The 18,019-nt window shown below is 40.0% G+C and overlaps 1 protein-coding gene across 1 annotated transcript; it reads right to left on the bottom strand.

Annotated features, from left to right (window-relative positions):
• Positions 1-5,060: 5,060 nt before the first annotated feature.
• LOC111963507 (MFS-type transporter SLC18B1) lies at positions 5,061-17,021 on the bottom strand. The gene is made up of 14 exons (XM_023986994.2): positions 16,653-17,021; positions 16,204-16,346; positions 12,355-12,450; positions 10,441-10,514; positions 10,074-10,221; positions 9,564-9,720; positions 9,187-9,323; positions 8,889-8,990; positions 6,429-6,520; positions 6,242-6,337; positions 6,020-6,094; positions 5,823-5,916; positions 5,400-5,449; positions 5,061-5,261 (listed from the first exon to the last, which is right to left on the bottom strand). The coding sequence occupies exons 1-14, from the start codon at positions 16,693-16,695 to the stop codon at positions 5,204-5,206; spliced, it is 1,365 nt and encodes a 454-aa protein (XP_023842762.1). The 5' UTR covers positions 16,696-17,021; the 3' UTR covers positions 5,061-5,203.
• Positions 17,022-18,019: the final 998 nt, after the last annotated feature.

An 18,019-nucleotide genomic window follows, 5' to 3' on the forward strand; every position in this document is an offset into this window, starting at 1 on the left:
CGCATTAGCCTACATTAGCTCAACTGTCCCGTGGATGGGGCACAGAGTTCTTGTTCTTGAGCATTTCTGTTTTGAACTTATGCAATAAAAACTCAAGTTTGAATTGAGCCGCTGTACCTTGAAACCCCTCCTAGCTTTTGTCCGTGGTAGTGGCCTCTCCTAGGCTCTGCTACACAGGGCTATTCAACTATATAACTATATATAGCCATTTTTTTTGTCACACCCCCTTCTAATGAGTCTTAGCTTTCTTGGGAATGGGGTCATAATAGCTTAAAGCCCAAACGGTTCAAATGCTAGAGCCAAATTGAACATGCCACATTAGCTTCAGAAAACCGCCAGAAACTGCTCCATCCAGAAACTGCCTCCACTGTAGCTTCTGTTTACCACAGAGAGTTTGATTCTATCTGTTCTCCTCTACCTTTCCTGCCTGGMAAAGTACCAGCATTTTGTTTTGAATCTGAATTTAAAGCACTGAATTTGAAAACAGAATCTGAATGCACCTGAGAAGTTACATTTATGAAACTTTGGTAAACTTGAAATTATGAGGGGCCTCCCGTGCTAGAGGCGTCACTACACACCCGGGTTTGATCCCAGGCTGTCGCAGCCGGCCGCTACCGGAAGACCCATGAGGCGGCGCACAATTGGCCCGTCTGGGTTAGTGGAGGGTTTGGCCGGGGTGTTTTACCAGGCTCATTGAGCTCTAGCGGTTCCTAGTTGGATGGTGTTTCTTCCGACACATTGGTGCGGCTGGGTTCCGGGTTAAGCAAGCGGGTGTTAAGAAGTGCGGATATCCTTGTCCCATTGCACTCTAGCGACTTATTGTGGCAGACCGGGCGCATGCACGCTGACTTCGGTCGCCAGTTGTACGGACCCCGTACAACTGCAGCTGTCTTCCGGGTTTAAGCGAGCAGTGTATCAAGAATCAGTGCGGCTTGGCAGGGTCGTGTTTTGGAGGACGCATGTGTCACGCCCTGACCTTAGAGATCCTTTTTATGTCCCTATTTTGGTTTGTGAGTTGGGGTGGGCATTCTATGTTTTGTGTTCTATGTTTTCTATTTCTGTGTGTTTGGYCGGGTGTGGTTCTCAATCAGAGGCAGCTGTCTATCGTTGTCTCTGATTGAGAACCATACTTAGGTAGCCTTTTCCCACCTGTGTTTTGTGGGTAGATGTTTTCTGTCTTTGTGTCTGTACMAGACAGGACTGTTTCGTTTCATTCTCTTTGTTATTTTGTTTAGTGTTCTGTTTTAATAAATTAACATGAACACTTACCACGCTGCGCTTTGGTCCGATGATTCCTCATCTTCAGACGCCGAACGTTACAGCATGGCTCTCAACCTTCGCCTCCCCAAGTCCGTACGGGAGTTGCAGCGATGGGACAAGACTGTAACTACCAATTGGATATCACGAAAAAGGGGTAAAAGGTACACCAACAAAAACACTTGCAATTATGGTTTGTAAACTGAATACAGACAATGAATGCAATTGAAACTGAATATATAAATGTCATTTTAAAACTGAATGCAATATTCATTCAATTCAGTTTCAAATAATTAAATACAAGTTAAATTTGGCACAGATTCCGACCTGAATTAAGTACGTGTAAAGGGAACTTTATTCCCTTCTTATGCATCTCTCCCTATGCATATTCTGACCTTGAATTTAATCACGAGAATAGCATGTTATTCACCCTCTATTCGTTCAGGTGGAGATCTAAGAAATGAAGGAGTGGCGGAGGTGTGTCTACAGATAAACCCTATTCTGACCTTCACTTAATAACCTCATCATTCCACCACCTTTATGTACAAGGAAACCATGAATAAGGTCAAGCGAACCTGGAAAGTGGAAAAATTATCTCTGTGAATTTTTGGGAAATAGCAGCATTCTCCATGTGCGGCTAGGGATGCCGTCTGGGCCRGCAGCCTTGCGAGGGTTAACACGCTTAAATGTCTTACTCACGTTKGCTTCTCCGTGGCCGACCTGAGTAAGATATTTAAGTGTTAACCCTCGCAAGGCMGCCGGCTCAGATGTCATCCATAGTGGGGACCAGCTGGCTGGAGTGTTTACTGASAYATTCAATCTCTCCCTATCCCAGTCTGCTGTMCCCACTTGCTTCAAGATGTCCACCATTGTTCCTGTACCCAAGAAAGCAAAGGTATCGCCCAGTAGAACTCACTTCTGTCATCATGAAGTRCTTTGAGAGGCTAGTTAAGGATCATATCACCTCTACCTTACTTGACACCCTAGACCCACTTCAGTTKGCTTACCGCCCCAATAGATCCACAGACAATGCAATCGCCATCGCACTGCACACTGCCCTATCMCATYTGGACAAGAGGAATACCTATGTAAGAATGCTGTTCATTGACTATACTGTAGCTGAGCATTCAACACCATAGTACCCTCCAAGCTCATYATTAAGYTYGGGGCCTTGGGTCTGAACCCCGCCCTGTGCAACTGGGTCCTGGAGTTCCTGACGGGCCACCCCCCAGGTGGTGAAGGTAGGAAACAACACCTCCACTTCGCTTAATCTTCTTCTTCTTTAGAATGTTTTAATTCTTGCCTATGCCCAGGCTTTTCTCAGGTTTTATTTTACAATTTGTATCATGTTAAATACTAGCCACTATCGAGAGCCACGGTCAGTGAGACCCACGGTCAGTAAGACCCATATATATTTTAAACTGTCACTTTAGTGTTAGTTTTCTTCAAATTTGAAGCTTACCTTTTTCATCATTCCAGTTACCTTTCGTTCCTCTGTCACATCCGTGTCGWTGTTCCTGAGGGTCACTAGTGGATTATATTAGGCTAACGTTGTGTAGTAATTTAGGACATGTAGCCCATTTTGGATCAGTATGGAACTCAGACCACCACATAGCAGGTTAAACCTGGARCCTGGCTAACRGTTCACAACAACTGGARCGTTGCCATACAGGTCCATGATTGGTGAGAATTAGGGGAGATTTATAGAACTATTGTTCAACCCCYATTGAACACTTTTCTCTCCACCTTCCAATATTATATGGATTGTATCAAACCACTTTTTATTAATCAATATATTTCGTGCATAAAGGCTCTCCAAACATATTTTTTTATGATTCATGCTTACTTTCCTAACCCTAACATTTTCCTAAATAATCTACAAGATCAGAGCATCACTCCATCAGGCCTTTATGGTAAAGTGGCCAGACGGAAGCCACTCCTCAGCAAAAAGCATGACAGCCCGCTTGGAGTTTGCCAAAAGGCACCTAAAGGACTCTCAGACCATGAGAAACAAGATTCTCTGGTCTGATGAAACCAAGATTGAACTCTTTGGCCTGAATGTCAAGCATCATGTCTGGAGGAAATCTGGCACCATCCCTATGGTGAAGCATGGTGGTGGCAGCATCATGCTGTGGGGATGTTTTTCAGCGGCAGGGACTGTTAGACTAGTCAGGATTGAGGGAAAGATGAATGGAGCAAAGTACAGAGATCCTTGATGAAAACCTGCTCCAGGCTGCTCAGAACCACAGACTGGGGTGAAGGTTCACCTTCCAACAGGACAATGACCCTAAGCACACAGCCAAAGCAATGCAGGAGTGGCTTCGGGACAAGTCTCTGAAAGTCCTTGAGTGGCCCAGCCAGAGCCCGGACTTGAACCTGATCGAACATCTCTGGAGAGACCCGAAAATAGCTGTGCAGCGACGCTCCCCATCCAACCTGACAGAGCTTGACAGGATCTGCAGAGGAGAATGGGAGAAACTCCACAAATACAGATGTTCCAAGCTTGTAGCATCATACCCAAGAAGACTCAAAGCTGTAATTGCTGCCAAAGGTTCTTCAACAAAGTGCTGTAAAGCTTCTGAATACTTGTGTAAATGTTATTTCAGTTTTGTATTTTTGCAAAAATATATAAAAACCTGTTTTTGCTTTGTCATTATGGGGTATAGATGAGGGGGTAAAAAAACRATTGAATCAATTTTAGAATAAGGCTGTAACGTAAAATGTGGAAGTAGGGGTCTGAATGCACTGTAGATGGCATTCTTTCATTGATCCATGTACTCTATAGTCTGTCCACAAAATTCTAATTAAAAAAGGTACACCATATTTAAATGGAAGGCTTAAGATAAATGTACTTAAAACCCTATTGAATGTAAATTCCACCAAAAATCTGTTGGCCAGCAAGTGGGAAGTTTGTTAGCGGTTGAATTACATTGATTCAGCACACTCAAGGAGAACCACTCCTGCAAAGCCTTTTACCATCTTCATGAAGTAAGCCTGAATATCAACTACTGAGAAGTGCATTTGAAAGGCGTAATATCGGAAATCGGGCCCTTTGAATGATTACATTTGTGCATTACAAATGAAAAAATATTGAATATGYTAATTCAAAAATAATTTGTTGGCACTCCATGTATGGAGTTCTGACCCCACTGTTCAGACATCATCCATGTCGTAGAGATTGGCAAATKAAAGGCATTTACATAGTACTGCATTTCAATATCGGTACATATTTACATAACAGATACTGTTAAAACACCTTTTGAGTTGTCAAGTAAAAATTATTTTGTGAAACATTCTTCCGAAAGCAATGGTTTGGAAATAGTTGGCATGTAACTACAACAAARGACTAGGCTTATATTAGTTACATATTCAAATATTAGTGTCCTTGAATGAACTTAATTTTATATCACTTAATAAATGGACATACAATACTTGCTTGATTGGTCYATTTGAAAATATATATTTTTTTCTTGCCGTCACCGATATGGTCAATCTACATAACCTCCTTTATGGCTAACTGTTCAAACATATGTCAGGTGCTGTGAAGATTGGAGAATGAGAGGCATATTTAACATAGCCAACATCATTTTGTGAAACATTCACCTGTTCCGAAGTACATGGTGTTTTAAAATAGTTTGTTAAAAGCTAATTCAAATAGTTCCAAAGCTTTACCACGGCTTTTTGAGGTCCTTGACAGTTCAAGTAATTATATACACAGGTCTTATATGGTATTGGCATAATGCAAACGGAACTGCTTCTGTTATGATTGCTAATGCTATGACAACAAATGATAACTTGTGTAGTATCATCCTCTTAGGTTGTATATTTTAATACAAGTTACATTCCACGTTTAGCACCTATGTACATATACAGGTGTAGGATCTWAATTTGGCCAGTTTCTCACAGCAGAACATATAAATGATTGTTCCTGGTAGATGCTCGTTGTTCAGGTCAGAAGATGGGTAGCTTCATCGGAAGGTCTTTCCGTCTGGATTTGAGGAGCCCTTCAGATCCCAACAAATAAAAGCAAATTCAGGCACAAATACCAACTTCTCCGAACCTGTTACTCTTTTCAAATGGCTCTCTCAACAAATGTTTTACTTGTTTATGTAAATAAACTAAATCTATTATGGAATCATTACCTTTCTTGTCGTGTTCTTTGACAGAGAAAATATACACCAAGAAAAAAAGCCTGAGGAAACATTAGTCATATTCAGAAAGCACATTGAAGAAAATCCATATGACCTCAATCTTACTAACTAGCAGAAATAATGTGTTGATGTCCAAGTGAGCAATTTAGCAAAGACATTTGAGTTCCCCGTTTCTAGGGGTCAGGAGACAGCAGTCAGGAGTGTTCGGGGCAGGACTGACAGTATTGAAGTGTGCCTAAYAGGATTCATAAATGTCCAATCTGCCCTGCTGAACTGCCTCAACCATTCATCTGAAGCTGTGGGAGACCATGGGCCAAGAACTGCCAGAACCAAATGTCTGATTTGTTTTTCTAAAGTGTCAGATTCTTGTTGTAATGAAAAGCACTATATAAAATACATTATTATAATACATACGGCTAGAAAGGCCAGGCCTCCTTGAACAGAAGCAGCCCACTCAAAGCTCAGCTGTTGTGTGATGAAGCCACCGAGCGTTGGACCACAAAACATCCTGAACAAATAAAACACACCTTTGTTAAGAATTCATATCTCCGAACTCCAACTCTCAAATTGTGCCTCAGGGACTTAATATAACAAAGACTGCAAGTACACACCCAAAGGACCACACTGCTCCAAACAATCCAGACACCAGTCCAAGAGTGCTCAGACCCTCCTCAAATCCATTTTCACTGCCATTGGAAAATTATCAATATTATTTTGGATTCTGTACCTCGTGCATGATGATATCTGTTTTTCTAAGTGAAAATTGACATTGTAAATAGAGTATATTTGTATATGTGCGCAAATGCCATGGTGTATGTAAATGGTCAACTCACTATGCACAGTCGAGTATTTCAGGGAAGGTAGGGATGGCAGTCATGCTAAGAGAGAATCCTATGATACCCAGCATGAAAACCACCAGCCACAGCTGACTAGAGACAAAAAAAAGTATCATATTGGCTTCTAGTTAGCAATAATAGCAGGACAAGTAGTACATTCACACTGATAATAACAGATGCTGACCTCTTTATTTGCAGAATGGGGACAGGACCTAAGAACCAGAAGCCAGTCGCTGTAAACAAGCTTCCTAGCACCATGAACCACGGCCTCGTGGACTGCAAACACAACCAGAAGGTAAAATCACATTATTGTATATGTATAAAAGAGAAGTYGTGACTACAATACACCACTGGTATTGGTTGGTGTTGAATATAGTATATTATACAACGGGTGGGTCTAWTCCTGAATGCCGACTGGTTAAAACCACATTCCAGCCAGTGTCTATTCCACAAGTTACCACCGGCTAAATCTAYTATGTTAAAATGCCTATTTACTTTGTTCCATCTGACTGCGCAATCCAGTGTCTCATCAGCCCAGCCAGGCAATTTATAAACTTGATCTCAACTATAAAAAGCATCTAGACATTCTCACATTTCTTTTAGACTAACATTTAGTTTAACAGGAGATTTGTATAAACCTTGCTGTCTGTCTCTCCAACATTGTTTCAATATTCAAATTTGATCTCCAGCTGTACCATAGTAATGAACGTGTCGGGACGAGACAGGCAGGCAGTGTTTCTCAGCCAGTCGAAATCATGAATCAGCTAGCCTCAAGAAATGTCAATTGAAAAAAAGGTAAAACCAAACGAAGTGCAGCTAGTTTGCAGTCTTTCTATCTTCAGTTTGAAGTGATTGTGTTGCTGTGTTGTTGGATAGCTCCTCTGAACAACAGTGTCCTGATGAGAGAGCACATTTTCTATGCCAGGCGAAATCGCACCTCATTAGGTCATTATTATGGATGATTCCAAATAAATGTCACTAGAAAACAGCTTAAACAAATGCAAATGCAGCTACTTTGCTGTTATTCTGACTGCAGTGTTTGACGTGACTAAGTTAGCCGTAGTTGGCAAGCTAGCAAGCAAGGGATAAGAACGTTGCCAGCCAGTATGGCAATGTAACATTTAGAATGAAAGTTCTGTCCATAGATACAGAACAAAAAGACTGAAAGACTGGGTCGGGTCTCTGGCAACCGAACCGATAGAACGAATGACCAGCCAGCTTGGGTAGCAACCCTAGATTTGTGTCGGGATGAATAAATTCATCAAAATAACATTTCATGAMAATATGTCAATCACTATTTGAATATGCTGGTAACCAGTTGAATAAAAGTGATAATGCCATTGAAGTCGGTGTTTGGAGGATATGTTGGCACGGTTTCCCGGCACTGGACTTCTCRGGCCAAACAACACCTGTGCCAATATATCCCCCAAATACCGGCTTCTCGGGCATTATCACTTAAGTGTAGTATTGTGTAGTCTAGTATTGGGGTTTATAGTATTGTAGTGTATTTTGTTGTGGAGTGTTGTATAGTGTTTCATATTATAGTATTGTATAGTGCATAGTATGTTGTATAGTGTGTTGTGTAGTGGTGTATAGTATAGCACAGTCTTGTGTAGTGTTGTATACTACTGTAGTATACTGTAGTCTAGTCTGGTGTTGTGTAGTATAGTGCGGTATAGTGTCGTATACAATAGTGCGGTATAGTGTTGTATAGTATAATGTAGCATGGTGTTGTTTAGTATAGAGTAGGGTTGTATAGTGTAATATAGTATAATGGTGTATAATGTAGATAATGTACATAGTGTTGTATAGTRTAATGTAGTATAGTATAATGTAGCATAGTGTTGTTTAGTATAACGTAGCATTGTATAGTAGTGTTGTATAGTGTATAGTTGTATAGTATAATATAGTGTTGTATACTATAATGCATACTATAGTATACTATAATGTAACAMAGTGTTGYATAGTATAATGTAGTATAGTGTTTTTTAGCACAGTGTTGTAATATATTAAGACGCATTGTGTTATAGCATAGTGTTGTATAATGTAGTATAGTGTTTTATAGCGTATAGTTATACAGTATAATGTAGCATAGAGTTGTACAGTATAATGTAGCGTAGTGTAGTTGTACAGTATAATGTAGCACATTGTTGTATAATGTAGCATAGTGGTGTATAGTATAATGTTGTATAGTGTAGTATGGTATAATGTAGTATAGTGTTGTATAGTGTAGTATAATGTAGCATATTGTTGTATATTATAATGTAGTGTAGTGATGTATAGTATAATGTAGCATATTGTTGTATATTATAATGTAGTGTAGTGATGTATAGTATAATGTAGCATAGTGTAGCGTTGTATAGTGTAATGTGTATAGTGTAGTGTTGTTTAGTGTAGTATAGTATAATGTATCATAGTGTAGCATTGTATAGTATAATGTAGTATAGTGTTGATTAGTATAATGTTGTATAGAGTAATGTAGTATAGTATAATGTTGTATAGTGTAAATCAAATCAAATTGTATTTGTCACGTGCTGAAAACAGGAATGCTTACTTACACTACATTGTTGGTTAAGGGCTTGTATTATAGTATATATAATTATAGTAGTGTTGTATGGTGTAGTGTTGGGTTAACTGTACTCACAGGAAACCTGTCACWGATGATACCAAGCAGAGGTGAGGCTAGACAGTAAGGCAACGACAGACCAAGCAAGAGAAGACCCACATAACCTGGAGACAGGTCAAACTACATGGAAACAAAAACAGAAACATTAAATTACAGAGATCCATCCTACTGGACATAATCGTATTTTGAAACGTGACAAATACATTCTCAAATATGAGACTTTCAAGTATACCAGGGTTGGGGTATTTCAGTTCAGTCAATTTAGGAAGTAACTGAAATGGAATTCACCTCAACCCTTGTGTATGCTTTGCTTTACCGTATCAATGGCATATATGGACAAGGTCGCATCTAGAAAGCCAAGTCCACAACTCAGGGTGAATGTGGCAAAGCATATGAGGACTATCTTCAGACGCGTGAACAGCCTGAAGAAGGAGTCCTTGCTAGGATCAGCAGCTGAACAAGCAGAATAATATAACAGGAAATATCATCACAGGAATCATTTCATAATGACAAAGAGAAAACATTTGGTCTCAACACGTATCTTTTAGACTCAGATAACTTAAACATTTAGGTAAAACTTTACACAAGTTAACACTTTTCTTTAAAAAAAGTGGGGGACATAAGGTATTTAGAAATATATTACAGACGGCTAACTATTAGTTAAAAGTTCATAAACCATAAATAAACCRTTACCAAAGCTTGGTAAGATGTACATGTTGAAGGGGACCATGAGAAATAGGAAGCATCCCAGAGCCATGAAAGGAACATTGTATCCAAACGACTGATACAGCCATCCACCTATTGGTGGTCCCAGTATAAGACCCAGCCCTGTAAAGATCTCCAGACTACCCTAAGAAGACAACACAATATTCAACTAAGTAAATGTGCACATTCAGTTTTAACTCGTAACCACAGGCTTATATTTACAAAGTAGAAGGATCTGCCTTAAAATGTTGTTTGTATSGGTTCCAGTTCCAAATAGAATAGAATCCAATTGAATCATCATCATATTATTATGACCAAATAGAGGAACTAATTACAATGCTCATTGCTAAGGATGCTTTCAGACAGACGAATGGTGCCAAACTCTTGGGATACAAAACATTTTAACCTCAACCATAATGCTTTTTTGAACGAACATGGTATTTAATTCCRCCACATAACATACAGACTCTTACACAAGGGTTGGCTGACTAAACTCACCAGAACAGTTGCTATACTGTTTGGGAAAACTTTTGTTGAAACGGCAAAAGAAGAGGTCATTGCAGCACTGAAGCCCACAGCGTCAACAGACCTTATGATAAAGCACAGGATAATAAAAGTAGCTCCGTCAGGAACTTTGTCGAGTAAGCTGTAAAACAAGAACAGGAAAATAATTAGWTGACAATATGTATTTGTCCATGTTGGGTAAAAATTGTAGGAGGGCACTTAAAAAAATGGAAATAAAGTGTTCATGAGAACTTTGCCTGGAATCTGTTGATGGATAACTAACTTATTTAAGTAGTCATCTGCCATTAAATCACAATAGACAGTATGAGGTGCTTGCAGAACACTATCAAATCTCACTCACCCAAAGAGAATGGTGCACACTGACGACACAAATAAGCCTGAAATTAGCATGAACTTTGCCCCGATCTGAACAATCTGAAAGGAGAGAGAAGCATGTGTTGTGTGTGTGAAAAGTCATATTGCAAGCAGAGTAGTCTGATGACTAAACGTAGGATGCATCCCGAATGCCACCCTGTTCCCTATGAAGTGCATTACTTTTGACCAGAGCCCTATGGTAACTAATCAGAAGTACATAGGGAACAGGGTGAAAGTATTCACACCCCTTGACTTATTCCACATTTTGTTGTGTTACAGCCCGAATTTAAAATKGATTAAAATTGAGAATGTGTCTCACTGGCCTAAACACAATACCCCATAACGTCAAAGTGGAAATTGACAAATTATTTTTAAATGAAAAGCTGAAATGTCTTGAGTCAATAAGTATTCAGCCCCTTTGTTATGGCAAACCTAAATAAGTTCAGCAGAAAGAAATGTGTGCAATAAGTGTTTAACATGATTTGTGAATGACTACCTCATCTGTACCCCGCACATACAATTATCTGTGAAGTCCCGCAGTCGAGCAGTGAATTTCAAACACAGGTTCAACCACAAAGACCAGGGAGGTTTTCTAATGCCTCGCAAAGATGGGCTTATTTGAGCATGGTGAAGTTTTTGTGGTTTGTATATTACCCCCCTTTTTCTCCCCAATTGTGATCTTGTCTCATCGCTGCAACTCCCCAACGGGCTCCGAAACATGACCCGCCAAACAGCGCTTCTTAACACCCACCCGTTTAACCCGGAACCCAGCCGTACCAATGTGAGCTTGATAAGCCAAGTAAAACCCTCCGGCTAAACCCTCCCCTAACCCAGATGACGCTGGGCCAATTGTGTGCCGCCCTATGGGACTCCCGGTCACAGCTTGAGATCAAACCCGGGTCTGTAGTGACGCCTCAAGCACTGTGATGCAGTGCCTTAGACCGCTGCACCACTCAAGAGGCCATGGTGAAGTTATTAATTACACTTTGGATGGTGTATCAATACACCCAGTTACTACAAAGATACAGGCGTCCTTCCTAACTCAGTTGCCGGAGAGGAAGGAAACTGCTCAGGGGTTTCACCATGAGGCCAATGGTGACTTTAAACCAGTTACAGAGTTTAATGACTGTGATAAGAGAAAGGGATGGATCGACATTGTAGTTACTCCACAATACTAACCTAAATCACAGAGTGAAAAGAATGAAGCCTGTACAGAAACAAAAATATTCCAAAACATGCAACCTGATAGCAATAAGGCACTAAAGTAAAACTGCAAAAAATACTTCATGTCCTGAATACAGTGTTATGTTTGGGGAAAATATATTTTATAATATTAAGATTTTTWAAATTGTGATTTATCAGGGGTGCTGGGAGGAAAATTCTTCTTTCAGCAGGACAATAACCTAAAACACAAAACCAAATATATACACCGGAGTTGCTTACCAAGATCACATTGAATGTTCCTGAGTGGCCTAGTTACAGTTGACTTAAATCAACTTGAAAATCTATGGCAAGACTTGAAAATGACTGTTTAACAATTATCAACAACCAACTTGACAGAGCTTGAAGAATTTAAAAATTAACCATTTGCAAATATTGTACAATCCAGGTGCACAAAGATCTTATTAGACTTACCCAGAAAGCCTCACAGCTGTAATCACTGCTAAAGGTGATTCTAACATGTATTGACTCAGGGGTGTGAATGCTTATTTAAATGAGATATATGCTAACATTTCTAAAAACATGTTTTCACTTTCTCATTATGGGTATTGTGTGTAGATGGGTGAGAGTAAAACATTGAATCTATTTTGAATTCAGGCTGTAACAACAAAATGTGGAAGAAGTCAAGAGGTATGCATACTTTCTGAAGCCTAGTAGCCTAGTTATTCCAAATACTTACATATTTACCCAGTACTACGGAGCCCACCAGATTAAACAGAGCATAGCAGCCAAATATAAGGCCAATGACAGTCTGACTGGCTCCTTTTTTCACGGCCTGTATAGAGACAACATACATACAGTAAAGCTCCTGTATCTATCAATAAATTACTATATCAAACATACAGATACTGCAAAACACCAAAAAGCTTGGTGAAAAAGCTTCAGGTATGATTGTGTACAAGATATTGTTTTCCTTTTGGAAAGAGAAAGCATGTGCTTCACAAAATACTTTGGAAAACAGTCACAACAGTTAACTTTATAACAGTCTTGACTCAGTGTTTGTTTAGGTCAGCAACATTCACTCATCTATAGGTTGAGTTTCCCAAAAGCATAAAGATCATCTTTAGAAATGATATCAACTATCATCCTAAAAGTGCAATTCCACCAATTGTCAAGCTCATATTCATTATCTCCAGTCTACATATGTGAAAACAGCACATTTCTATGATCTGTGGTTAAAAAGATAAAGGGCCTAAAAAAAGGCTTCTGTGACATCACAGGGTAAGATATATATTTTTAAACAGTACAAAAAACAAACAAAAAAGATTTTCAAAACCTGCAAGGAGCTTCTAGCCAGAGGGTGGGTATTAAGATGGTCTTTGAAGAGGTAGGATTTCAGATGTTTTTGGAAAAGATGGGCAGGGACTCTGCTGTCCTAGCATCAGGGGGAAGCTCATTCCACCATTGGGGTGCCAGGACAGAAAAGAGCTTTGACTGGGCTGAGTGGGAGTTGACCTCCCGTAGGGTTGGGAGTACCAAGAGACCAGAGGTGGCAGAACAGAGAGCTCAGGTTGGGGTGTAGGCTTTGAGCATAGCCTGAAGGTAGTTCCTCTTGCTACTCCATAGCAAGCACCATAGTCTTGTAGTGGCTACGAACTTCGACTGGAAGCCAGTGGAGTGTGCGGAGGAGTGGGGTGACTYAGGAAGATTGAACACCAGGCGGGCTGCAGCGTTCTGGATAAATTGCAGGGGTTTGATGGCACAAGCAGGGAGCCCAGCCAACAGAGATCTGCAGTAGTCCAGACAGGAGAAGTGCCTGGATTAGGACCTGGGCCACTTTCTGTTATACTCTGTTGTAGAGCAGGGCTTTCCAACCCTGTTCCTGGAGAGCTACCGTCCTGTAGGTTCACTCCAACCCTAATCTAGCGCACCTGATTCTAATAATTAGCTGAATAAGGTTAGTTACAATTGGGGTTGGAGCAAAAACCTACAGGAGGGTTAGCTCTCCAGGAACAGGGTTGGAGAGCCCTGTCATAGAGCATGAACCTGCAGGAGTGAGTTTYTGCTTTGATGTTTGCATGAGTTGATGTGTGACTGAGTATCCATTGTATGCGTTGGTGCTTTCTCGTTTCCAACACATTATACAAATACAACCACTTGTCAGTCATGACATCTAGTCTGAACTGGTATCTTACATCCAACCAATACAATTAAGTGTACTTTACTATGGTACTGCTAAACATTATCTTAGTAATATTTAATTTCTAGAATCTGAATAAAGAAATCATGATTCTGCATAATAATTCCGCATTAACTCACAGTTTAGTATATTGTTCTCCAGCAAGAAAACCATATATCACTCAAACAGAAGGGGGAACTAACAAAGAGTCGCTGACAACCAAAACAAAACAGGTAGGGGTTTTAGGAGGGGTTCTGAAAGACACTCATGGGGGTGTCCACTGCAAGTTGCCTAGCAGAAACAACTGGAACCTAAAAGACACCACCATTAACACTAAATCTGCTCAAGAAGAGGCAAACAAAAGAAAAACCCCACACAACGTAAAGACAGGAAGCAAACCAAAACAGTGGCACAAAATGAAATCAAATAGGGAGCGCCAACTAAAGGTGTTGACCCTCCACATCTCTCAAGACAACTGATGATCGTGGACTTCAGGAAACAGCAGAGGGAGCACCCCCCCTATCCACATTGACAGGACAGCAGTGGAGAAGGTGGAAAGTTGTAAGTTCCTCGGCGTACAGATCACTGACAAACTGAAATGGTCCACCCACACAGACAGTGTGGTGAAGGCGGCGCAACAGCGCCTCTTCAACCTCAGGAGGCTTAAGAAGTGGCTCGTCACCTCAAACACTCAAACTTTTACAGATGCACAATTGAGAGCATCTTGTCGGGCTGTATCATCGCCTGGTACGGCAATTGCACCACCCCAGTGCTCTTCAGACAGTCGTGCAGTCTGCCCAATGCATCACCGGAGGCAAATAACCTGTGCTCCAGGACACCTACAGCACCCGATGTCACAGGAAGGCCCAAAAGATCATCAAGGACAACAACCACCCGAGCCACTGCCGCTATCATCCAGAACGCGAGATCAGTACAGGTGCATCAAAGCTGGGACTGAAAACAGCTATCTCAAGGCCATCAGACTGTTAAACAGCCATCACTAGTACAGAGAGGCTGCTACCTACATACAGACTTGAAATCATTGGCCATTTAATTGAAAATATATTATTTAACCTTTATTTAACTAGGCAAGTCAGTTAAGAACAAATTCTTATTTAAATGACAGCCTAGGGCCACTGGGTTAACTGCCTTGTTCAGGGGCAGAACAGATTTTTACCTTGTCAGCTTGGTGATTCGATCTAGCAACCTTCACGGTTACTGGCCCAACGCTCTAACCACTAGGCTACCTGCCTCCATTAATAAATGTTATACTAGTCAATTTATTAATGCCACTTTAATCATTTTTACATATCTTGCATTACTGATCTCATGTGTAYACTGTATTCTACACTATCTATTGCATCTTGCCTATGCCGCTCTGACATTGCTCATCCAATGACACATTCCATTTGTTGTGGAATTGTTAGATATTGCTGCACTGTCGGAACTAGAAGCACAAGCATTCCACTACACTCGCTATAACATCTGCTAACCATGTGTATGTGACCAATAACATTTGATTGGACTTGATTTGTGTGAAGGATGGTATTGTTCTCTTTTTAACAAAAATATATGCCTTATAGAAATAGGACATGTTAATCACAAAACATAGCGTGACTGCAGAAAAGCTGTTGTTAATCTRGGGTGTCGACTGTGCAAATCACAAGGTTGAGACAAGATGGGAAAATGCTGAATGACAAGAAAACAGGAATCGAGGAATGAGTAGAAACCAACAAATCAGTTCAATCTTCACAAACAACATTACGGACATTTGAATCCTGAGTACTGTGTCTGGACACCACCGATAGGCTAGCAAGTTTAAACCACGCTAAGCCTCTACTGTGACAGGCCAACTCTGAAKTTGGAACTACCACTGAAACAGTATAAAAGAAGATGTCTRTACTATTTCAGTCAGTTCCCTGCGTGGTGATACAGTGAACCCGTATATACGAAAATTGCATTTACCATTCTGAGCTTATGTTAAATAAAAATACTTAAAAGTATATTCGGTGACTTTGAATCACATTTTATCCTGATACCAGATTTGATTGACGCAACCTTTCACATTTGACAACAGGTGCACTGGGCCAGCCACTCGTAAATAGCACCTGGGCCAGCACAGGTGAAACGACTTCCCACTAACGAGATGGCAACCAGCACAGGTGTAACACATACTGACTAACGAGGTGACACCAATCGGTRATCCTCTTTCCGTCTCGCATAGTAGGTGGCCGATGCACAATAAATTGTGCGATATACCATAGAAGACACCAATCGGTGCGCCCTACGTGCTAACGAGCTATAAGGCTAAAGTCCAACCTCAAAACTTAAATCTGAAAAAACAAAACCTGTAACAATATTTCATACACAATGAGGAAGTAAAACTGTTGGTAGGCTATTGCACAATACCTCTTTGGGGAAGAATGGTCCCAGTATAGAGTAACAAATCATCGAGCTGAAGTTSACAGATGCGATTGATATCAATGTGAGGATCTGATGTCTTGTCATCCTTTGATTAGGAATACTTGTTGATTCTTCTACTGTGCTGTCATCTACAGAAATAATACAAATAAAAAAAACAGTGAACACAATTTGGGCATTAAAAAACAAGGAATCGTTTAATTAGAACATGACATACTTGCTGTCTGAGTAAGACTGTAACAACGTTTAGGCAACCAACAAGTGCATTCCTTAAATGTAGCTCATTTATAATATCTGTAGTGGTAGGACTTTCATTCGTTGAATTCGCCTACAAACTCTGAAGACATTTTAAAATAGACACTTGAGATGAACTGAGAAACAATGTTTTATTAGATTACATAGAAAAACGGCAATTTATATAATTTAATTTCACCGACCTGTTTGTTGAACTTCATGAGAATCCATATTGTTGTCATTCATAGATTATCCTACTAATCCGGATTGCTATTCAAATCACAAATGCCGATACTGAAATGTCTGTTACATGAATAACGTTAGATACTGCTTCATAAAGTTAGGGAAACCAAATGTGTCACAATGTGGCCTGTTAAATTCGTAAATGACTCTTCGGCGCCAGCGGACATCTCAGAAATATCGTGCCCTTGACTAAGGACTGGAGAAAGAGCACTATATTCGAGAATTCGCCAAAAACGCAAGTCTGGAGGAGGCCTGGGTTTTATTTATTACAACTATTCTGTTGATAAACGTTTCTTAAAAGGAACGAAACGTGTAGAGACCTAGCTGAATTTGTCCAATAGAAACTGTCGTTTTAGTTGCAAAACGAAACGTTTTGTAACTGTTTGGACTAATGCTTACACCCCTGACAAATCGATAGTTGTGAAACTAACATTTTGAGTAGGGGTGGCTTGGTGACGTTTGATACTACACACACACTGTGAATAGACTGGTGACGTTTGATAAATCCCGCCCCCGCCCCCGCCCCCTCACACACACACACACACACACACAGAAGAGACATAGATATGTGTCTTCAATGTTATACATTTTATTAAGTGTTTGGAAATCAGTTAGACCTATCTTTAATGATATATCTTCTGATATATATTCTGGACAAAAATCATTGTATACAATTGAAAAAAATTTAAGAAAAATCCATCTAGGCAATACAATAATATTAATTTAGGTGGTGATGACAATAACACAATGACCACACCACACACACTGTCTGTATTGTATAATATGCATTGAAGTCTTGCTGTATGACACAGTAGAGTAACAATGCTAAGCATTGAATAGTTGAATCATCACATAACTTGTCTACAATACCTTTTCAAATAAACCTGCAGATATACTTTAAAAAAAAGCAGCACCAGACATGTTAATTACTGAACAACATGTTCACAAATTAATCAGTCAATCAAAAATAAATTAAAATCTGAAAATATAAAAATGATAACTTCGATGTCTTCAATACCATGTGACACTATTAGCACTAATGCGGACAATCTCTATCAAAAAGCAGCAGCAACTCCAAGGAGGCAAAGCACTTCACATTCAAATGCAATGTTCAAGTAGCATCTTTAAACACCACCAGTGACTTTTTAAAACACCGAGCCAACCAAGTTTATACACCATAATGTTACATTAATTCAGAGGTTAGCTTGTCTTTTTGTTGTTGTATGATTTAACATGAGTTGACCGATCTGGCAGCAGGTGGGATTTCTACTGTATAAACTTTGTCCCAGATAACGTGATCCATGCATTTGATTTACACATGCGTTAA

The sequence above is a fragment of the Salvelinus sp. IW2-2015 genome, linkage group LG4q.2 (assembly GCF_002910315.2).
Source record: "Salvelinus sp. IW2-2015 linkage group LG4q.2, ASM291031v2, whole genome shotgun sequence".
In the NCBI taxonomy this organism is placed as follows: domain Eukaryota; kingdom Metazoa; phylum Chordata; class Actinopteri; order Salmoniformes; family Salmonidae; genus Salvelinus; species Salvelinus sp. IW2-2015.